Below are 24,187 nucleotides of genomic sequence, written 5' to 3'. Positions count from 1 at the left end.
TAGCGCTCGGAGTTAGCCCGGCATCCCACTTAAGGCTGGATGACTCCGGCACTATTATTGATTCCTCTGAAGAAAGCGTTAGTCCTGCTGCTGCTGTTGCTGCTGCTGGGGGTGAATCGTCATCCCAGAGGCAGGTTAATAAAATGAGCAGTCCTACATTTCAGCAATTAACTGTGAAACAATCATTTGCGAGGGGAAGCAAATATGACAGCAGTCACCCAGTCGCCAAGCGAATCACAGACGCCATGGCTGCAATGTTAGTGTTAGATCTGCGTCCAATCTCCACAATAAACGCAGCTGGTTTTTCACAGTTAATTGAGGTTTTGTGTCCGCGTTACAGAATTCCATCACGACACCATTTCTCCCGTAAAGCTATTCCACAACTATACCAAAAAGTGTGTGCCCACTGTTCACTTAACCACAGATATGTGGACAAGTGGAAGTGGCCAAACCAAAGACTATATGACTGTGACAGCCCACTGGGTTGGTCATTCACCTTCACCAGCAGGAACAGCAGCAGCATGTACACCACTACGTAACATTTGTCACAGGCAGGCCACTCTTTGTATCACCGGCTTCACTAACAGGCATACGGCTGACAATTTGTTACGCAAACTGAGAGATGTGATTGATGCATGGCTTATACCACTCGGACTCTCCCCAGGGTATGTCATTTAGATAACGCCAACAATATAGTGCGAGCATTACAGCTGGGTGATTTCCAACATATTCCCTGTTTTGCTCACACCATCAACTTGGGGGTGCAGAGCTTCCTACGAAATAACCGTGAGGTGCAGGAGATGCTTTCGGTGGCCCGTAAAATTTCAGGCCATTTCAGGCATTCAGCCACAGCATGTAGGAGATTACAGCAGCTCCAAGAGCAGTTTAACTTGCCCTGCCACCAACTTAAGCAAGAGGTGGTAACTCGGTGGAATTCCACCCTGTACATGCTTCAGAGGATGGAGGAACAGCGCAAAGCCATCCAAGCATATTGCACAAGTCATGACATTGGGAAAGGAGGGGGGATGTATTTCACTCTTGCACAGTGGGGAATCCTTTCAGTGCTGTGCAAGGTGCTGAAACCATTTGAAGTTGTGACATGTGAGGTCAGTGCAGACTCTGCTAGTTTGAGCCAAGTCATTCCTTTAATTAGACTATTGGAAAAGCAGCTTGAGAAAATGAAGGAGGAGCTGAAAGCAAGCAATTCAGCAAAGTATGTTGGCCTTGTCGATCAAGTACTTAATTTGCTTCACAATGATCCTCGAGTTATTAAGATCTTGAACTCGGATCAGTACGTTTTGGCCACTGTGCTTGATCCAAGGTTTAAAACCTACATTGAGTCTTTACTTGTAAATGAGCGAGATGTGAACTTTTGCAAGGAGCTATTGCTCAGCAAGTTGGCCGTTGAACTGGGCCTCGGCTTGACGACGTGTCCTCCTTCACTTTCTCAAGCTGTTGCTCGTAAAAAATTAAATTTCCAAAAAAGAAGCAGGGAAGACACAGGGGGCAGACCAGAACAATTTAACATCTGGGCTGGTTTGAAGGATTTTTCAAAAAAATGTGTCACTTTGCCCATAACTCCATCCAATATGAGTATAATATGCAAAGGATGGTGGAGGATTACTTTCAAGAGGTAGTTGATATGGAAATGTCAGACAGTCCCTTTCCTTACTGGGAAGAAAAGCAGGCCATTTGGAAACCCATGTACAAACTTGCTTTGCAATACCTAAGCTGCCCACCCTCCAGTGTGTACTCTGAACGAGTGTTCAGCACAGCAGGGAACTTAGTCAGTGATCGCCGTAGAAGGTTACTTCCCAAAAATGTGGAGAAAATGATGTTTATAAAAATGAACTACATCTTCCACGAGGAAGGCCTTCACCATCCAAGACATCCAAGCACTGACTGTTCTCTAATGGCGGATTCAAGCGGCGATGAATTGATAGTCTGTGATGATGACGTACACACTGATGAGGGTGAGGATTAAGCTGAAGATGATGCCGATAACATCTTTTTAAAACTTTCTATGTAAGTGTAGGGTGCAATCTACCCCCAAAGAGGAAAGGGACTTGTGGCATTTCCATATCACATACCATCTTGAAAGGCTGCTGTTAGGGCAATTTATCCTTAAGGGTAGGGTGTCATAGACAGAGTGACCCTAAACTGGCTTTGTCCATTTTTCATAATATTGTACAGTCTATAATGGCTGAATTTTTGGGTATTTTATACAAGTGGAGGGGGGCCTAGAGAGACAGAAACCAAACTGGCTTTTTCCATGTCAATTAATATTGTACAGTCTATAATGGCTGAATTTTTTGGTATTTTATACAAGTGGAGGGGGGCCTAGAGAGACAGAGTGACCCCAAACTGTCTTTCTCTATGTCAATTAATATTGTACAGTCTATAATGGCTGAATTTTTTAGTATTTTATACAAGTGGAGGGGGGCCTAGAGAGACAGAAACCAAACTGGCTTTCTCCATGTCAATTAATATTGTACAGTCTATAATGGCTGAATTTTTTGGTATTTTATACAAGTGGAGGGGGGCCTTGAGAGACAGAAACCAAACTGGCTTTTTCCATTTCTTTACATATTTAACTATAAGTGTAGGGTGTAATATACATTCAAAGACGATGGCTGCATTGCCAATATGCATAGATGGAGAGGAAGACAATCTGTTTTGTGTGTAGAATAGGCCTACCAACGAAGAATTAAACTGTCTTTTTGAATGATTTATTACCTCAACAATTAGATTACTTGTCTCTAAAACAGTTGGAGCACTAAATTGGGTTAATTTAGGCCCAAAAACATGGATTTTCCAAAAAAATAGCAAAACAAAACCAAACAAAACCAAAACCAAAACCAAAACACGCAATGGCGGTTTTGCAAAACCAAAACCAAAACACGACGGTAATCCAGATCCAAAACCGAATCCAAAACCAAAACACGGGGGTCAGTGACCATCTCTAATTGAAACCAATGCTCCCTGCGGGGCACACAGAGAAGTAAGGAAATTAGCACACTCATTAATTTTGTCTAGCTTCTTTTATAGAAGAAATAAGAAATAATAACTGGTCAATTATATGAGATCATGTGATTTAGTACAACACCAGCAGATTGCATATTTATACCAGTATAGTAATTCTAATAGTATACCCATTAGTGGGTAATATGGTAATTTTAAGCACAATTATTTGAATTTTATTTGTTGTATGTTTGTTTTATTTATTTTATAGTTCAGTAAATATAATCTATTATATACAATTCATTATACAGATGAGATCAATAGTTGATGAAGGTAGGTAAGAAACGCAAAGACAGGTATTTTTCCATACCGCCGCTTCTAATTTTCACTTTAACCACTGAATATGGGTATATGAAACTTAGGGGGGTATTCAATTGTTAGCGAGTTTGGAAGTTTGAGCGCGTTAAGTCTTTTTTTTGCTATTTTTCCCTATTTTCGAGCGCGAAAACTTCTCCCCCAATTGTAATCTTTATTTTTTTTTTACCGAAACGGTGTTATCGCGCTCCAAGCATTTGTCAATGTAAAAGTAAAGGATGGCTGCGAACCCTTAGCGGAAAAAGCTATTCAATTGTTTTTTAACGCTCAGTGTGAAACAGGCAAATCTGCTGTTTCATCTCGCACCTCCTTGGTCTGCTCAAAGAAAAAAAAAATTTTTGTAAGTTAATAAAAAAGAAATTAAACTGAGAAAATAGGAGTAATAAAAGTTCATAAAAGTAACCTAAAAAAAGAAAAGTACTAAAAAAAGTGTATAATCATTAATAATTTTTGGAAATTTACCCCTTTAGAAATAACCATAGTGCTGCATGTATTTAAAACTTTTTTATATTATTTTTTTTTAAGGGGGGGGGGGGTGGTTGTGCCAAAAAGTATCATGTTTTTTTATTTATATTTTAAAAGCAAAATCGTTTGCTCCCCCACTCTATTTATAGTTCCACAAAGCAAAATGTTAAATAAAAGCACAACACCCTCATTCCAACCACAAATCTTTATTAAAAATAATAAAACCCCAAGAAATACAGTAAACACCCTCATGTACACCATAGATTTTGATAAAAAAAAAAAATACAAAATACTCACCATGGACGAAATCCTCAGTTTTATGATGCTTTACTTACACACACTCATTTACGCAAAGTCCCAACAAATATTTTTACCTTCGAAGAAAGGTCCGGCTTGCCCACTGTCCCACAAATATTTGTACCTTACAAATGTCCATGCTTGGCCAGTGTTCAAATGTTTGTAAATTTCAAAAAATGTACCTCCTTGTAAAATCTTTAATTCTGCTGTACAGGGGGGGCCATTGTTGCTTGCAGTGCTGGGGCCCTTCTTCATTGCAGTGTGGGGGCCCATTCTCTTGTGCAGTGCTGGGGCCCTTCTTGATTGCAGTGTAGGGGCCCAATCTCCTTTGCAGTGCTGGGGCCATTCTTGATTGCATTAATTTACTTTTATTTTTTAATAGTAAAATGAGTGCCTTAACCATTTCAAACTCGCTATGACCAATAATAGAGCGCGAGGGGGTGCATGCAAAAAAACAATTGAATTGAGGGTTGTTTTTTTTTAAACGCGCGCTCGAACAGGAAAAAACGAGCGCAGGTTTTTTGTTTTTTTTCGAGCGTGAAATTTTATCGCGTCTCGCTAACAATTGAATACCCCCCTTAATGTTCTAACAAGTTAGAAAAAAATAAATGTTTAAAAAAAGTGGTTAGAACGTGGATTAATTCTGGCCTCAAATGGGACAATCCTGCTGTTCTGCCCAAGTAATATCCAACAGACATGTGAGTACACACACTGGACGACTCAGCCATCCGATGCTCATTATGAGCGGCCACCTCACCCAGGGGGCCTTTAACATGGTTGGCAGAGAACTTCATACACAAATCAACAGTAGTTATCTGCTGACCAGATTTACAGGCAAGCCCAAAACCAATGCTAATGACCTTGATTGGATCTTTCTCAGGCATTACAATCAGTTTGTGGCCACACACATACACACCAATATCAGGCAAATTTGCAGCCAGTAGCTTAAGTCTTACTTATACAATTATAAGGAATCACATATCTGGATTATCTAAACAGCAACATAATATAGTGCTAAAGGCAACTTAGTTAATTAAATGTTTTTTGCACAGAAACTTTATTTATGCCGCATAACATCTATGAGCTCCAGTTACGCACGTTAAGTGCTACAAGATGAAAAAATATTAACGTATGGCAATTTAGAAAATAATACAAAAGAATGAGCAATAATTATAAGGCATTTTTGTGCTCTGTGATAGGGAAACTACTGTACAATAATAAAACTAAAAATAATATAAGTTTTTGATGAATCTGAGATCATCCTAAATTCAAACTAATATTGTCAAATAATCCAACTTCATATTTCAAAATAGTAACTGGCAAACTGACATAAATATTTAAGAGATTGGTCCATCTGTAATGATTAAACAACGAAGGAGAGGCGTGTCTAAACTGTCAATCACACAGTATCCTGTTTTCTGATTGGCTGACTGGCAGACTCTATGTCTGTCTGTCTGCCAGCCAGCCAATCAGAAAACAGCCTGATTATATGAGACTAAGAAGTACCTGCGCAGGCAATGGTCACAAGCCACAGCTCTCCGACTCTTTTCCCGGGACACGGTATACACATAGGGCTGCGTACACGTCACCGTCTCGCTCAAAGCAAGGTCTCTTGTGGCTCGCAGTCCGTTACCCTTCCCGGGGCTCTGGAACTTCTCAAAACTTCCCGCCATTGTGCAAATCTATCTCTACCTTCAAATGCGCGCTCCCGATCAAGCCAGATGTCACTGCATTTTGCGCTCCGGGCACTGCCTGATACGTGCGCGACCCCGTTTCTGCGTAATAGGAAATGCAGTAAAATGGACATGGTTAATAAAAACCATTGCTAGTGCCTTTGTTCACATCATATCTGCTCGATAATGTAGTGGCAAACTGGCCCATAATACACAATTGTGTGAGGGGGGGTTTGTAGGAGTTTCTATGTTTAAAATTTACATTAGCTTTAAAAATGTATGTACCTAAATTCCATATAAGCATATTACCCTTTTTCGTGGTGGTTGTAAAATTAGACAATGAGCTATATACCACAACTTAAACGAATAACCTCACAATTTCCAGTAATGTAGTCACTGGGTTGTGGTGAGAAACCTAAGCCCCACAATCTGGCAGAAGCCCCTTCATTGACTGGTCAATGATGCTGTTTTATCCTGAGGATGTAATGTATTCTCTGCTGTGGAGGCTACAATGCATAGTGATCCCCTTATTTTGCAGAGATTTAATTCTGCACAGATATCCTCATGTGCACAAACACCCCTTTCATAACAGTGGAGCTGAAGCTAACCGCATAGAAGAGGTGAAGACAGTTGTTGCAATTAAAAGCCGAGAGAATTGTCAGCTGGAAGAGGATAAAAGCCAGATCCACACTAAATTCACAAATACACCCAGCGGCGGGCTGGGCAGTGGGGTCATATGCCCCCCGGGCTGGGCAGAAGAATTCTATTTTGGGCTGGTTCAATCACCGGCAAAAGTCTCTATTGATTGGTGACTGGCCCCTCATTCAGGACCAGCCACCTACTATCATTGGCCGCGTATCCTTCCGATCTGTCCCCCCCTCCCTCTGATCCCCGGTGTCACATGGGACGCGCACACCACGTGATAGGTGCAGTCCCATGTGTGAGGAGAAGTGTGCGGATGAATAAGATAAGTGATGGCCAGCTTGTCAGTAAAAGTGTGTGTGTGATGGGCAGCATGTCAGTAAAATGTGTGTGTGTGATGGGCAGCATGTCAGTAAAATGTGTGTGTGTGATGGGCAGCATGTCAGTAAAATATGTGTGTGTGATGGGCAGCATGTCAGTAAAATGTGTGTGTGTGATGGGCAGCATGTCAGTAAAATATGTGTGTGTGATGGGCAGCATGTCAGTAAAATGTGTGTGTGTGATGGGCAGCATGTCAGTAAAATGTGTGTGTGATGGGCAGCATGTCAGTAAAATGTGTGTGTGTGATGGGCAGCATGTCAGTAAAATGTGTGTGTGATGGGCAGCATGTCAGTAAAACGTGTGTGTGATGGGCAGCATGTCAGTAAAACGTGTGTGATGGGCAGCATGTCAGTAAAACATGTGTGATGGGCAGCATGTCAGTAAAATGTGTGTGTGATGGGTAGCATGTCAGTAAAATGTGTGTGTTTGATGGGCAGCGTGTCAGTAAAATGTGTGATGTGCAAGATGTCAGTAAAGTGTGTGTGTGTAGAGCATGTCAATATAATGTGTGAGGGACGGGGGGGGGGTCTTAATTTAGTGTGGGAGGTAGGCTATTTAATGCTGGAGTGCAGGAGGGGGGTAGTTATTTAATGGGTGGTGGGGAGGCAATTTAATTTATTGGTGGGGCTGTTTGAAGGGAGGGAAATAGGTTTATATATTAAATGTGTTTGCTATCTAATGTCCGGTTTGGTTGGAGGGAAAGAGTTCTTTTTAGCAAATGTGAATATTATTATTTTAATGTTGTGGCTGGAGGGAGGCCTAATTATAAAATGTGGGTACTATTGATTTAACACCAGGGGGTAAATGTATGATCCTCCGGATTCTTCAACTCTGGCGAGTTCAGCGTCTTCAGCGCTTAAATTTAAAGCGGTGCTGCCTTGTAAAGGGAAGTTTTCCTTTACAAGGCAGCGCTGCTTTAAATTTAAGCACTGAAGACGCTGAACTCGCCGGAGTTGAAGAATCCGGAGGATCATACATTTAGCCCCAGGACTGTTAGGAGTTTTCTAAATTTTATGTACCCAGAATGTTATCCAAATAGGACATCCAACATTCCAGGATCCAGACAAGCAGCAAATGAGCTAAAGATACCAGGACCCACAGGTGGTGAAAGTGATAAGAACAGGTCGGAGAGAGCAGGACAGTCTGCCAACTGTCCCGACTTTGGGTGACTATTTCGCTTAGGACAGTTGGGAGGTATGTCCTGCTTCACCATCAGGGGCGGATCTAGGCAACTGCTGTACCTGGGGCGATTTTAGGGGGGGTGATTTAGGCCCCGCCTCCTTTCTAATTTCTAAGGCTGCCGGCGGCTGCACAGTATGTGCAGGTCTGCTCGGCAGTGACAGTGTGCTGCCCGGCTGCTCTGATTGTGTTTAAAACACAATCAGAGCAGCCGGGCAGCACACTGTCAATGCTGAACGGACCTGCACAGTGTGCAGCCGTCAGCAGCAAGCCCCTGCTAGGGGGGGGCGATCGCCCCCCCCCTGGATCCGCCACTGTTCACCATGTACTGCTCATGAAGGCAGAACTGTGTGCTCCTAACACAGTATTGCCTGTGTATTTGTCTAAAATGATAACCATGTTACATCGTTGGGGTTATCCTGTCTAAAGTGCCCAGTCCCCCCAGAGTCTTAATCCAGCTCTGGGCCTGGACATAAAAATATATATGGATTAAGCAACACTAAAATAGCCTCTTTTTCTATAGATAGATATATATTGTACCAAAAATCACCCTTTAAGGATGGACTACTACTTATAGGCCAGAGCTATGTGCTTGCCCCCGGGCTAAAGTCTGCCAGTCCTCCCCTGAATACACCCACATCTTGCCGAACCCTCACTGAATTCGAACAAAACCACCCAGGTCCACACTAAATTTGCAAAAATATCTGATCCACATTAGATTCTCACAAACACACCCATTTCCACACCAAGTTTACACAAAACCACAAGGATCCTGGATATATTAGTGCTTGTGAACTAATCATTCATCCAGCAGAATATTTGTGTTTCAGGTAGTTAGCCATTGATCTGTATGAATTGGTGTGAATTAGGCATAGATCCTTGTGTCTTTATGGGATTTATGTTTGGATCCAACAGGATCTAGGGGTTACAGTTACTAAGCTGCGTGTTTGAAAAAGTAGAGATGGCGCCTATCAGATTGTAGCTGTCATTTTGTAGAATTTACTAAATTAAATAACTAGAATCTGATTGGTTCCTATTAGAGATGCTCTGGCTTGGTGCTCCCGAGGCCCCCTGAACTTCGTCGATCCGAGTACCAATCCAAGTCAGCTCAGTAAATTTGCGCACCCTCGGAAGTGAAAACGAGGCAAAACATCTTCGTTGGATCTCGTGAGTTTTGTATTCTATAAGTACCGCCCTCCACGGCGATCCAGCACCATTTCACAGAGACACACAGAAGGGGTAGCACTGTTCTTTGCAGTCTAGTGCAGTTGGGCAGCGTCATATCTAAAACAGAGGAGTGTCTCCAGTGACGTTCTACTGAGCTATAGTTCACACAGAAACAGGAGAGGTCCATTACTAATTGTCATTGCTGAAAGAGAAATAATAGTGGTGTCAGTGTTCTTCAAAATCTGCAGTCACATTGTACTGTGTTATTATAGCTCACACAGAAACAGGAGAGGTCGAAGTGTTGCCAGTCTACAGTCTACGTGGCATTGCTCCATTGATAATTGTCATTGCTGAAAAAGAAATAATAGGGCTGGTAGTATTTTTTAAAGTGTCGAGTCACATTCTACTGTGCCATAGCTCATACAGAAACAGGAGGGGTGGCAGTGCCCTTGTTATTCTCCAGTCACACTTTTCTTGTCATGCTCCAGTCTCAGTCATGATGATACTAAACCCTCTACATCATGTGCTAAAGCCTATGTTCAAGTGCATAGTGGTTTTAAGTCAAGGAAACACAAATGTTCAAAAAAAACGTACCTTTTTAAAGAAAAAAACACCTCTAATAAAGGTGAAAGATTACTGTAGAAAAACATAAAATTGCAAACATGCCATTCTACCCAAAATATTAACAAGCATACCAGCAGTCGGCTAGATCAGGTACCTTCTCAGCTAGATCCCAGCACCTGCAATCTACACAGTCATCTTCCTCCCCCTCATCAGTGTGTACATCATCCTCCCCCTCATCAGTGTGTACATCATCCTCACACAATACTAATTCATCCGCGCTGGAATCCACCATTACAGAAGTCTCTGTACTTTGATGTAATTGCTGATAATGGCCTTCCTCGTGGAATTTGTAGTTCATTTTACGACAGAGCTATCACGATTTTTGTGCAATTCTTTTACACCAGGCCAAATGTTGTGCTGACTCATCTGCATCACCACTGGATGTCTTGTGAAAGTTGTTTTTTCTTAGCAGCAATTGCCAAAGACACTGAGGGAGGATAAGCCATCGTGTCATGTACCACTTGAGCTGTCAGGAGTTCATTGCATCTCTTGAGAGCTGGGTCAGCTGGAAAGAAAAGAAGACATAGCTTTTAAACCTAGGATGAGTAGTGATCTGATTTCAAGATGTTGATAACACTTGGATCCTGGCGAAGCGTATAAAGTACTTGATCTACAAGTCCTACATAGTTAGTGGAATTGCTTAGTTTTATCTCCTTCAATTCCTCTAGCTACTTTTCCAAAAGTCTATTTATGGGAATCCCTTGACTCAAGTTAACAGTATCTGCACTCTCTTCACAGGTGACTACTTCGAGTGGTTTCAGCACTTTGCACAACATGGAAAGTATTCTCCACTGCGCTTCACTAAATTACATCCCTCCTCAAATTCTTCTTGCTGTTGCAGAATGCTGAAAACGACCCGACTTAATTCTGGACACAGACAGCATCTGTATATCACTGTCATTTTTAAAAAGCTCGGTACCACCAAGTTGACTGTGTGAGCAAAACAGGGAATGTAATGGAATTCTCCACGCTGTAATGCTCTCACAATATTAGTGGCATTCTCACAAATGACATATCCTAAGCGGGATAATCCATGTTGCAATGACATCCCTTAGTTTTTCAAACAGGTTGTCAGCGGTATGCCTCATAGTGTAACCAGTGATACACAAATGTAGGATACCACTTTGTATTTTCAACAGGATAAAGGGGATATTTGTGTAGCTGATGACGGCGCTAATGAGAATGATGTTGTTTGTGTAAGTCCTGCACCAGTGGAAGCAGTTCTTGCCAGTGATAAGAAGAAGGTCATTGTCATGCCTGAACATAAGATCAAAAAATCCACCTCTTATGTGTGCAATTATTTTTACCCAACCCTGACAACAGTTGTCTAGTTATTTGTAGCGTTTGTGAAGCCACACTGTCAACACCTTCCTCATAAATATCCTCACTAGTGATCGGATTTAGTCCTGCATCCAAGTTGCTAAGGCAAGATGACTTCTCCCCTATCCAGGATTACTCTGAAGAATTCTTGAGCGTTGGTCCCACTGCTGCTACTTGTGGGGGTGGATCTTCAACCCAGAAGTAGACCATGAAGAAGACTACTAGTAGTTTACAACAATTGATTGTTACACAATCCTTTGCAAGAGGAAGCAAGTATGAAAGCTGTCACCCAGATGCAAACCAGATCACAGACGCCATGGTAACTATGCTAGTATTAGATCTGCGTCCAATATTCACAATTAATACAGTTCGTTTTAGACAGTCATTTGAGGTCCTGTGTACCCGTTACCAAATTCCATCATGACACCATTTTACTACAAAAACAATTCCTCACCTCTATCAGAAGGTTCCATAAAATGTAATTATTGGACTACAAAATCCCATTCTATCTACAGATATGTGAACAAGCGGAACTGGGCAAACTAAAAATTATATGACTGACAGCCCACTGGGTTGGTGAATTGCCAGCAGCAGCAGGTACCGAACAACACCAGATTATTCCGAGGCAGGCTACTCTGTATCGGCTTCACTAAGAGACATACCGATGACAACCTGTTTGAAAAACTAAGGAATGTCATTGAAACATGGCTTATCCCATTTGGACTCTCCTGAGGATATGTCATTTATGATAACGCCACCAATATTGTGAGAGCATTACAGCAATGTGAAATACATCACATTCCCTGTTTTGTCCACACAATCTACTTGGTGGTACAGAGCTTTTTGAAAAATGACAGGGACGTGCAGCAGATGCTGTCTGTGGCCCAATAAATTTCGGGACATTTTCGGCATTCTGCAACAGGATGTAGAAAATTGCAGCAGCTGCAAGAACAATTTATTTTGCCATGTCACCAACTGAAGTTGGTGGAATTTCACACTTTATAGGCTTGTGAGGACGGAGGAACAACCATGACATTGGGAAAGGAGGGGGAATATATTTTAGACCAGCGCAGTGGAGAATACTTTCCGTGTTGTGCAAGGTGCTGAAACGATTCAAAGTAGTCACCTGGGAACGGAGTTCAGACACCGATAGCTTGAGAAAAGTTATTCCCTTACTTAGACTTTTGGAAAAGCGCCTTGAAAAATTGAATGAGGAGATGAAACAAAGAAATTACGTTGATTATGTCAGACTTGATGAAGTACTTTAATCGCTTCGTCAGGATCGAAGAGTTATCAACTTCTGGAAATCGTATCACTACATTTTGGTGACTATGCTTGATGCTAGGTTTAAGAGCTATGTCTTCTCTTTCATTGTTCCAGATCACAAGAGATGCAATGAACTCCTGGTGAGCAAGTTGACAGATGAAGTGGTACATGACACGACGTCATCCCTTCCTTCAGTTTCTTAGGCTACTGCTGCTAGGAAAAAATAAGCTTTTCTAAGAGACCCAAGTATGATGCAGATGATTCAGCAGAACATTCTGAAACTTTGTCTGGTCTAAAAGAATTGGCCAAAAATCGTGACAGCTCTGTCGTAAAATTAATTACAAATTCCACAAGGAAGGAGAAGGAAGCTAGTTAATGCTGGAATGCTTATTAATATTTGGGTAAAATGACATGTTGGCAATTATATGTTTTCCTTCAGTAAAGTTTCACCTTTATTAAAGATGTGTTTTTTCTTTAAAAAGGTAAAAGCTTTGTTTTTGACATTAATGTTACAGAGACTTCTGTAATGGTGGTTGAATTAATATTGTGTTAGGATGATGCACACACTGATGAGGATGAGGCTGAAGATAACAACATCTTGCCACTGTGGAGTTCATTAACAGCACTGTTACCTTAGCTGCCTTAAGCCCATTGTTACCTTGTTCTATGGGAGGCCCAAGCAAACCAAGCACTTCAGCCACAAAAGTGTCACTCCTTGTCGCTGCAGTGCTTGGTTTGTTAAAGTGTGCATATCCTTTTTAAGATTCATTATAAGGGTGGATGGAAGGTTTTCAAGGACAATTCCATGTTGCACCACTTTTCCTTTCAGCTACCGCTGTGTGCCAATGTTACCTAGATGTGCTATAAGTGCTGAAGTTTATTTTCAATCATCCTTTCAATTGCTTCTCTCTTGTACGTGTGACCACATACTTTGTTTTTCACTGGGTTCACCATCTCCAACTGTGTTATAGGAGTGCTCTGAGTGATGGCGATCTCCTCGTCTTCATCTTCCAAATTTTCGTCTCAGGTCTCTTAGCAGTTCTTTAAACTGGAAATATTTATCATGCTGCCTAAGGGCCTCCTCTGTATTATTCTTCTGATGTGCAGTATACTGTTACGACTCTTCCTGTGTTTTGTATTTGGCAGCAGTACCTTGTTCCACCAGAGGTGCTGCTGTTCTGTCCTAGACTCTTCTGCATGCCTGAAGGAGTTAATCTCCTTACCTGAGACCTAATTGGAACTGCACCTGTCACACTCCTTTAAAGACCTGCCTCAAGCTGTGCTCTGTGCAGTTCATCCCGTTTGTTCCTGGCTGCTACTCCTGCTCCTGTTTATTTGTTGTATAACTGCTGGACTGACCTTCTGTGTATGACCCCTGCCTGTTTCTTGGACCTTGCCTGCTTGCCTAAGACCCCGAATCATTTACCTGTACTTTGGACCACGCTGTTTTGCCTGTTGCCCTGATCTTTTTGCCTGACTTCTGGACCTCGCTTATTTGCCACGTCTCAACCTGGCTATTTGGATTTATTGTCTGATCACTGCTTGATCCCTGGACTCTGTCTGATCTCCTGTACTGCCTTGTGCCTTTTGGACTGGGGTAAAATTTATTTTATCAGCACCTGCCATTGTTACTATACAGTCTCTTTAGGAAACCTGTTCAAACCTGTGGATCTTTTGTTTGTGTATTTACTTTAATATAGACACTTTGCTTTACATTTTTGTTGCTATTAGTAAATACACTGGGATTCATAACATGATGAACTGCCAAAAAGAAAACCTTGGAATTGTGTGAAAGAACCCTGCTTCAGATTTCTCTTGGAACTCTTTTTGCAATTGATTTCATTTGTTTTCTCCCTGCAAATATGTCTGCTCTACAAATGGTGGAACAGTCTCTGCTACAGTGTCTACAAACTGACATAATTCTGTTACGCTCTCAGCTGGCTCAATTTTCTGCTATATTTTTGGACCCACTCAGGAGACTATCAGAATCTGTTTCTCTGAAGTCCAATACTGTTGATTTGATTCAGCCAACTCTATCTGCTGCTGAATCTGTGCTGCCAGCACCTTGTAATAATACCATGACAAATTTGCATTTAACTAACAACTACAGTTTAACAAATCACAATAGAAAGGGTATTACATCTGCGCAAATACCCAGTGTAAGTAGATAATGGCTGCCAAAGAGTGGAGACAGTGAAAGGGGGGGAGACCCCTCCCCCCTTAGTAACTTGTAAACAACCACAAATAAATTTGGGGTAGTCCCCAGGCGCCTATACAGAGACAATGAAGTCAAATGGGCGAAATAGGTGTTTATTTGAATGAATCCATAATAATGAACGTTGGCATAGAATATATTTTCCTCTATGACTGCGATATAAAAACATCAGGGATCTGATGAAGCCCTGTACTGGGTGAAACGCGTAGGTTACTCATTCAAACCGGATTTACCGACATTCAACAGCACTCATCCTTTTCACTGACAAGCCGGCTGTAAGCTTACACAGACCGGATAGCAACTACCGCATGCGCGAACTTTCAACTCTCACTCGGCAGCTGGATTCCCTTCAGCACGGACAGAGATTCATACAACAGCTCCCCTGGACGGATGTTTGGGAGATAAACTCTGCAGAGCGGGGTGAGTTTGTTTTGTTTATGACCGTTTGCCCCTATGTGGTTGTGAGGGGTTAGAACCAAAGCTCACTAGATACCCTGTCCTCTAGGTTCACAGGTCACACAGGTAAGGAGACAGGAAAGAAATAATAATCCCTTTTATTAAACAAAGTGTACACACTTAGTAAAATACAACAGTGCTCCCCAAGGAGAAACTTGTTCCCCTATCAAATATATCAAGTGTCAGAAAATCACCAGTGCAAGTAAAAACTCCCCAACAAAGTCCCCAGCAGGTTACCTCCAAGCACAGAGTCCTAGCAGGCCCAAACTCCTGGTAATAAAATCCACAGCTGACAATCCAAGTGGGCCACGGTTTCTGATCCTTAAGGTGGGTCTGTGTATCTTGCTGATCCCAGCCGCTCGGCCAACTCTCCACCAGCTTGGTGGGACCCTGGGTATAGTCTCCCTACCGATGTAGGGTCACCAATTCCCCAGAATCTGCGAGTGTCTCCCGATGGAGTGGTAACAGAATCAGTCCTAGAGGTACACTGTCCGATCTCTGTCAAGAAGCTCCTGCCTTAAGCATTCGTTTAAGGCCCTCCGAGAATACGGTTACTCTCCAACAGTCCAAGTCCTCACTGTCTCAAGATTCTCCAACAACTCCCCTTTTGTCCCTTCCACAACCCCCCACTCATTGTCCTCTTCTGATTGGTGGTGTGGAGAGTTTGGGTGGTAACAGGGGTGGAAATAGTGCATGACATCAGTGGTCTCCCCCCTGCGGTGATGGTGCCATTCGGACTGTGTTGCAGACTTGCTAGAACAATAGTTAGCAAACAGGGAGAGACCCCCTCCTGATTTTAGATAAGGTCCTGACCCTCCTCTTTTTAACCCGTTCCACTACTTTTTGATGTCACAGGGTCCAAGGCTGATTCCCACTTCCTGTGAGCTGCCTCTCCCCTCCCTCTCTGGACACCACAGCAATAACAGATCTGGCCACCGGGCGGCATTTAATAACAGAGTGGGCCATGGTTGTTCAGTTGGCCCACTGAGGACAGACCGGGTTGGCAGGATATTCTCAATATAAGGCCCGGGTCTGTCACAGTGGTATATTGGAGCCGCTGTGGGTTCACCCCACTCATACTGATTTTGTCTTGATACAATAAGACTGCTCTGCTTTGTAAAGAACTACAACACCCATCGTTGTTTGGGCCTATGCACATGGCTATTGCACCATCTTTGCAACTTTACAATTAATTACTCTGGACTCGGATCATCCATTTATGCATAAAGCTCACTATCTTGTGAAGTTTATTTACCAGCAAGACTGCTGGAAAAGCTTTGCTGTGTTTCACGTTTTTTTATATATATGTTTTTATATCGCAGTCATAGAGGAAAATATATTCTATGCCAACGTTCATTATTATGGATTTATTCAAATAAACACCTATTTCGCCCATTTGACTTCATTGTCTCTGTATAGGCGCCTGGGGACTACCCCAAATTTATTTGTGGTTGTTTACAGTTTAACAAATGCCCGGTTCACAAGTGGTCCATGCCCCCATCTGACCGAAGTGGAGCGACAGCGCAGAATAACCAACAAACTGTGTCTCTACTGTGCAAGTAATACACACTTCTTACAAGCCTGTCCTCTCCGCAGACCACGACAGCTTACCAAACCATCTTCTGTTGTTACTTCTCCGCATCCTGGATTTGTTTACACTTCACCTATTCTGCTCCCTGGGGTGAGACCCAATCTGCCAACCCCAGTTACCAGTTCTGAGGCGCCAGCTCCAGCCGCCTGTCCTGAGGCGCCAGCTCCAGCCGCCTGTCCCGAGGTGCCAGCCTCTGTCTCCTGTCCTGAGGTGCCAGCCTCTGTCTCCTGTCCTGAGGTCACATCATCTGCCTCCAGCTCTGAGGTAACATCATCTGCCTCCAGCTCTGAGGTAACATCATCTGCCTCCAGCTCTGAGGTCACATCATCTGCCTCCAGCTCGAGGTCACATCATCTGCCTCCAGCTCTGAGGTTACATTATCTGCCTCCAGCTTGGAGCCTGTTGCCACTGTGTCTGGTCCGGAGCCTGCTGCCGCTGTGTCCAGTCCTGAGTCCGCTGTGTCCGGTCCTGAGTCCGCTGTGTCCGGTCCTGAGTCCGCTGTGTCCGGTCCTGAGTCTTCAGCCGCTGCCTCTACTCCCGAGTCTTCAGCCGCTGCATCTACTCCCGAGTCTTCAGCCGCTGCCTCTACTCCCGAGTCTTCAGCCGCTGCCTCTACTCCCGAGTCTTCAGCCGCTGCCTCTACTCCCGAGTCTTCAGCCGCTGCCTCTACTCCCGAGTCTTCAGCCGCTGCCTCCAATTCCGAGTCACAAGCTGCTGTCGTTGTTCCTGAGCTACAGTCTGCTCCAGAGGGGGCGCTGCCCTTCCAGTCTGTTGCAGAGGGGGCACTGCCCGTCCAGTCTGCTCCAGATGGGGCGCTGCCCTTCCAGTCCGCTCCAGTGGGGGCGCTGCCCTTCCAGTCTGCTCCAGAGAGGGCGCTGCCCTTAAAGTCCGCTCCAGAGAGGGCGCTGCCCTTACAGTCTTCTCCAGAGGGGGCGCTGCCCTTCCAGTCCGCTCCCGAGTTGCCAGTCCATGCGCTTGAGCCCGAGTTGCCAGTCCATGCGCTTGAGCCCGAGTTGCCAGTCCATGCGCTTCAGCCCGAGTTGCCAGTCCATGCGGTTCAGCCCGAGTTGCCTGTCCATGCGGTTCAGCCCGAGTTGCCTGTCCATGCGGTTCAGCCCGAGTTGCCTGTCCATGCGGTTCAGCCCGAGTTGCCTGTCCATGCTGTTCAGCCCGAGTTGCCTGTCCATGCGGTTCAGCCCGAGACGCCGGTGCATGCGGTTCAGCCCGAGTTACCACTTGGTGCTGTCTGCTCTGAGGCATCTCACAGTGCTGTCTGCTCTGAGGCATCTCACAGTGCTGTCTGCTCTGAGGCATCTCACAGTGCTGTCTGCTCTGAGGCATCTCACAGTGCTGTCTGCTCTGAGGCATCTCACAGTGCTGTCTGCTCTGAGGCTTCTCACAGTGCTGTCTGCTCTGAGGCTTCTCACAGTGCTGTCTGCTCTGAGGCTTCTCACAGTGCTGTCTGCTCTGAGGCTTCTCACAGTGCTGTCTGCTCTGAGGCTTCTCACAGTGCTGTCTGCTCTGAGGCATCTCACAGGGCTATCCAGTCAGAGTGCTGTGCCCAATCCGGGATTCCCGTCAAGTGTACTCAGCTTGCCGTCCCAGCCTGGGACCCCTGCCCTGCCGTCCCAGCTGGGGACTCTCCAGAGTCTGCCATTGAGCCTGAACGCCCAAAAGCTGCTTCTGAATCTTCAGATCCTCCTCCAGCCTACTTTGATGGAGACCTGAAACAATTTGCTTTAATCCTTCAACTTTGTATGAAGCAATTTGAAGAATTTCCTGCATATTTCTCAGACCAATTTAACCAAGTTGGAACTATTATCATGAATTTCAGAGCCGCAGACTTGGGGCTAGATTTACTAAGCTGCGGGTTTGAAAAAGTGGGGATGTTGCCTATAGCAACCAATCAGATTCTAGCTTTCATTTATTTAGTACCTTCTACAAAATGAAAGCTAGAATCTGATTGGTTGCTATAGGCAACATCCCCACTTTTTCAAACCCGCAGCTTAGTAAATCTAGCCCTTGGGCTTTTTCCCTTCTCAAATCTGATGATCCCATTACCCACAACACCATAGACTTTATAAATGCAGTCTGCCAGAAATATCTTCCATCTCCAACCAAGTCACCTGAACCAGTTTTCTCTATGCCACCTCAGTCTCCACAAGCATCAACCTTGGTGACTGGCTTTTTGGGTATACCACCATCTTCTGATAGAATAAAGGGTCCTGTCCCGACCCTTGGCTGGGACTCGGACTCTGAGAGTGAATTCGTTGAGGATACAAGAGACTTAGTGGACGAACTGGCCAATTCTTTTGTTTTTGAGGAATTGGGTCTTATCTGTACTCCTTTGGAGAAGAGCCCAATTGGATCGTCAGGAAGATCCCATAAGAAGAAAAAAGAGAAGAGGAGGAAGACCTGAAGGGAACTTGTTTGGAGCGTCTGGAATCCGCTCCTTAAAGGGGGGGCTATGTTACGACTCTTCCTGTGTTTTGTATTTGGCAGCAGTACCTTGTTCCACCAGAGGTGCTGCTGTTCTGTCCTAGACTCTTCTGCATGCCTGAAGGAGTTAATCTCCTTACCTGAGACCTAATTGGAACTGCACCTGTCACACTCCTTTAAAGACCTGCCTCAAGCTGTGCTCTGTGCAGTTCATCCCGTTTGTTCCTGGCTGCTACTCCTGCTCCTGTTTATTTGTTGTATACCTGCTGGACTGACCTTCTGTGTATGACCCCTGCCTGTTTCTTGGACCTTGCCTGCTTGCCTGAGACCCCGAATCATTTACCTGTACTTTGGACCACGCTGTTTTGCCTGTTGCCCTGATCTTTTTGCCTGACTTCTGGACCTCGCTTATTTGGATCTTTTGTTTGTGTATTTACTTTAATATAGACACTTTGCTTTACATTTTTGTTGCTATTAGTAAATACACTGGGATTCATAACATGTACAAGCCCTCTTAAATCTGGGATCTCATCTGGTGGATCATGTTTTAATTTAAGTATGGTCTTCTCAACTGCACTAATATCTTGGTTTAAATCTCTGTTCAATTCAGAGTATTCCAAGATGACGGATTCCATGCTGCCCACATGTTCCATGTTACAGTCTGTCTGAAGCAGATGTAATGCCACTCCAGTTGTAATATCCATTCCTGTGTCTATATAAGTTTGGCAGTTCTTCAGGGATGAGAGGGAGGTTTCCAGATTGGAGAAGGAGATTAAAGATGCAACAGGAGCAGATATGGTTTAATAATGTACAGTTCGTTGACAGTACTGTTGGGCATAAGGCAGCTAAGTTATTGGTAGTTTGTTTTGTGGGAACCCAAACAAACCAAGCTCTTCAGCCACAAAAGTGGCACTACTTTTGCTGGAATACATGCTTTGTTAAACTGTACATGTCCTTTTTAATATATTACATAAGGAGGGTAGGGTGCCTGGAAGGGCCCCAGGACAATTTCATCTTGCACCACTTTTCTTTTCTGCCACTGCTGTGTGGCAATGTTTCCTAGATGTGCTATGAACTGCCGTGTTTGTGTCATTGCTCTGTTGCTTAGCATCCAGCCAGGTCGCTGCAGTCTGTCCGAAAGTGGATGAAAATAATATTGTGACTGGTGAGGTAGTCAAAATTGACTGGAAATTAGTGTTATTGAGATTAATAATAATGCAAGAACAAAAAAGAGCAAAATTATGTGATTTTAACATATTTTAGCTATTTTTCTAAAAAATACAGATCCAAAACAGGGCGGTTTTACCAAAACACAAACTTAATCCAGATGCAAAACACGGGGGTGATCAATGAACATCAGTAGTTGCTATAGGCAACATTTCCATTTTTTTCAAACCCGCAGTTTAGTAAATATACCCTTAGGAGTCCATGTCAATTAGTTTTGGATCTGGGTGTCTGTTGAATGAGGTATAGATCTGGCTGCATCTATGTAGGTGTATTTGTAAGAAGTTGGCATGCATTGATGTGTTTGTATGAATTTAGTGTGAATCCAGGTGGTTCTGTGTGAATTTACTGTGAATCCCACAAGATCAAAGTGGTTTTGTGTGAATTTAGTGTGGCTCTGTGTTTTTTTTTTTTGTGCATCTGGGTGGTTTTGTGTGAATTAAGATGTGACTCCGGCAAGATCTAGGTGTATTAATGTCAATCAAATGTGAATGTGGGAAAATCCAGCCGTTTACGTGACTCTAGTGTGTTTCTTTTGTGAATTTAGTGTGGATCCAGCAAGATCCTGGTATATTTGTGTAAATCTAGTGTTGATCCAAGGTGCTTTGTGTGAATTTAGTGTTAATCCTTCAAGATTTGGGTGTTTATGTGAATGTGTAGGTCCAGCTTTTTGTGTGAATTTAGTATGGATCCTGCTTTTACCCACACCCATCATTTGCTGCATTAGTTACACACTTCTACCACAATGGAAGCACTGTGTTACCTGGTATAAGGATATATTCGCCTTGAAAACAAAAAAAAGAAAGAAGAGACAATCAAAGAAAGTCAGATAAGAAGTCTCAACACTCAAACAGACTTTTTATGTAGCGTTTAGGCTTCTGGCCATCGAAGAGTAAGGAGGAGTCTTTTGAGCTCTGTTCCACACTACAAGAGACTGTGAATGAGCAAGCATTGGAATTGAGAATAATATAAAGATGGTTTGATTTTGACAACTGCGAATGATGTAATGATCTTAGTATAAGGGATACCACTGAACACATAACTCCACAAGGCACTATATATGTTCTGATAAAAATCTAAAAAGATCTTAGAGCAAGAAACGCAGTTACCTTTGGGTCCTACAGAGTACACTAAGTGATTGCCCAACAGCATGTAGATTTCACTATCAGAATGTACAGGAAGAAATCTTGAGGAGGTCCAGTTGCCTGAAAGGCATAGTCTTTAACAATCATAAGGTCTAAATATACAAAGACCTTGCATGGTACGTGCTCCAACAGCATTTGTTTCTGAAAGCACTCAATAACCACATAAAATTTAGTTGGGGATTCTGGTTGAGTCTTTAAGTCGTATACAAAGAAAAGCAAAACCACTCTATGCAAACTGGTAGCTGGAAGACCTAGATTTAGTCTGTGAAGTCTTGAATGTCCAGAAGATTGATCTCGAGGATTGGTGACTCACTGACACAGTTTTGTAGACTTTGATCCTTGGTCTGTATGCACTACTTCCAGCAAGGAGCAGAATCTAGCAGGGCAGATAGTGTTCACCAAGGACCGCCGCAAGCTGGTTTGGTCTTAGCTGCGTCTGCGCCGCAGGTCGCGGCCATTACTGGGATTACCAGGCGAGAACTATAAGGAAAGCCACTGAAACAATAGTAATAGGACAGAGTGCGGTGTGAGCAGGTTAAATACACAGGAGTTGTAATAGTCTGCTGCCAGCTGAAGAATCCCAGGAGAGGTAGAAATCCAGCAGGAGACAAAGGAGCCACACCTATCACCTAGGGTAGGTAACTAAAAGAACAGGCACTGAGCTGCTGGAGGAAGTGCCTTTTAAAGTTTGGTGCCAAATTAGCCAGCCAATGAGGAGACAGCAGAGGAAATAAGGAGATCGGGATGTCGGCCGGCCGGGACGGAAGGTGGTGGTCGGTGGGGAGCAGGTAAGTGCGCTGGACTTCAGTTATGGAAACAGAACGTACTCCACGTGACACTCACATTCTCCAAATTTGAGCCTTCACCAAGAGAAAAATAACACATGGTTCAAAGGAACAGATGCAGCCCCAAATCTACCAATGAATCAAGGGGAGCAGGTGACACAAGAAGATACTGCTGCCAAAAATAATGGGCCTTTCTTCTTTACTTTGAACTTTACAAATTTCTATTTGTTTTTTATAACTTATTTTAATTTTTAGGACAGAAGACACCTTGCCTAGTGTGATGCTTATGTAGTATATCTATCAAGACTGAAATATCTAATTTTCCTCAATTGTGTTCCCTCACACAGGCCTTAAATAGAAAGTAGTAATTCTGATTTTATTTCCCATTTTATTTTCTGAAACATAGCGTATGTTTTGTTATTAATTTTTGTAACTAAGCCTTGGAAACATTTTTCAGATGAAATAAATTTAATCTAGTGTTTTCTCCGCGATTCTTTGTGAACTTACGAAGCCCAGTGAGGCTCATGCTACATGTGTACGTGATTTAAGTGTGACACATTAAGAAGTGGTGTTGGTGAATGTAAGGACACCATAATAAATCCTTTGTGGTGGCAGAAAAGGTGTATTCATTGCTAAGTGACACCAGTCACGGGCAGCTCTTCAGATTGCTGTGTTTGGGACAGGCTGGGCATTTGTGACACATACTAGGACCCCAATTTACCCATCAATTCTTGGTTGTCCTTGTTAGTCCCACACTATTTAGCGGTAAAGCATATTAAGATTAAAGATAAGTGACCATTTGCTTAAGCCTCAACGTTAGAAAACTTCACCATTATCCCAACTAGTTTGGTATTAGCGATTCTTTAAATAATAGGCACCAATGTCATGTTCAGGACCTTAAACCTCTTGTGACTTAATGTTCTATGGCCATTTTGACCTAAGCTGTCACTAGAGCATATTTCATCTAATAACATTATACATCATAGTTATGATTCCATTTTCAGAAACTTCAGGCCTCCAGTAATACCCCATTCATACAGCCTAAAAAAAAAAAATGGGTTTTTGCCGGGGCAAGCCCAAATGACCTGGGTTTAGGTGCAGTATGAATTGTGTTAGTGAAAAATCCAGGGTCTGAAGACCCAGGACTTTTGGTGGGGCAATTCTTATGTCAGCCCTGGTTAGCCTGTAGTATGAATGGTGAGAACCGAGTTTTTCAACCCGGGTCTCACATAAAGCAGCCGATTTGGTGTCTGGGATGCTGGCCCTGAGAAAAGCTCTCCTCCTGTGCATATACAGACGCCGATTATTCTCCCTCTGTGCCAGAAATTGCTCCTTTTGCCTTCTGAAATGACACTGTGCAAGGTAGCACAGTGTTAGGCAGCTGCATCAAGCTCTCATTTGCTGTATAAAACAGCAAATAAACAATAAAACAGGAACGCTGGGCTACCCAATAGTGACTCGTCGGCCATGATTAAAGCAATGCTGTCAACAGTCGCCACCCACTTTGACCTTATCTTTGTGTGTAAAAAAAAAACCCAACCTATTCCCCTTTAAATGACAAGCATTTTTCAGCCAATGAAAGCTCGGCATGTGCTAACTCACACTTATTGCCAGGGCAGACCCGGCAAATTCATCCATGTTTAACCCCAGTTGTATAATCTTAGCTTCACAATTTAGCTGGCCCTTTTTGGACCAGGCACACAGTTCAATTGATTCTAGTTATTTTTCTGATTTGTATGTTTACCAATGTTTAAATCCCTTTCGACCACCCCTCCTCCATTCCCCGCTCTTTGTTCCCCCTCACCCATCACTCCTGAACATTACCCTCACCAGCTAGGAATGCTCATCAAATGCATTACAGCTGCTATCCACAACCTATTCAAAACCTCAGCCCCATGGTTACAATGTTTGATGGTTTAAGGATAATGTCTCCTAACCACACTATCTTACTGTCCTCTGCACCCTTAACAAGCACCTTCTGC

The 24,187-nt window shown here is 43.4% G+C and overlaps 1 protein-coding gene across 2 annotated transcripts in view; it reads right to left on the bottom strand.

The window, feature by feature from the left end:
* The window catches only part of SMYD3 (SET and MYND domain containing 3), a 636,859-nt gene extending 631,003 nt beyond the window's left edge, over window positions 1-5,856 (bottom strand). For both annotated transcript variants that reach the window (XM_075203549.1, XM_075203551.1), the window contains exon 1: window positions 5,605-5,856. In XM_075203549.1, the coding sequence (XP_075059650.1) occupies window positions 5,605-5,771 (167 nt within the window). In that variant the 5' untranslated portion in view covers window positions 5,772-5,856. The remainder of the gene's footprint in view (window positions 1-5,604) is intronic.
* Between the last annotated feature and the right edge of the window lie 18,331 nt (window positions 5,857-24,187).

The sequence above is a fragment of the Mixophyes fleayi genome, chromosome 3 (assembly GCF_038048845.1).
Source record: "Mixophyes fleayi isolate aMixFle1 chromosome 3, aMixFle1.hap1, whole genome shotgun sequence".
Taxonomy (NCBI): domain Eukaryota; kingdom Metazoa; phylum Chordata; class Amphibia; order Anura; family Limnodynastidae; genus Mixophyes; species Mixophyes fleayi.
The sequence above is the reverse complement of the archived record's forward strand: the minus strand, read 5'-3'. Positions and strand labels throughout refer to the sequence as shown.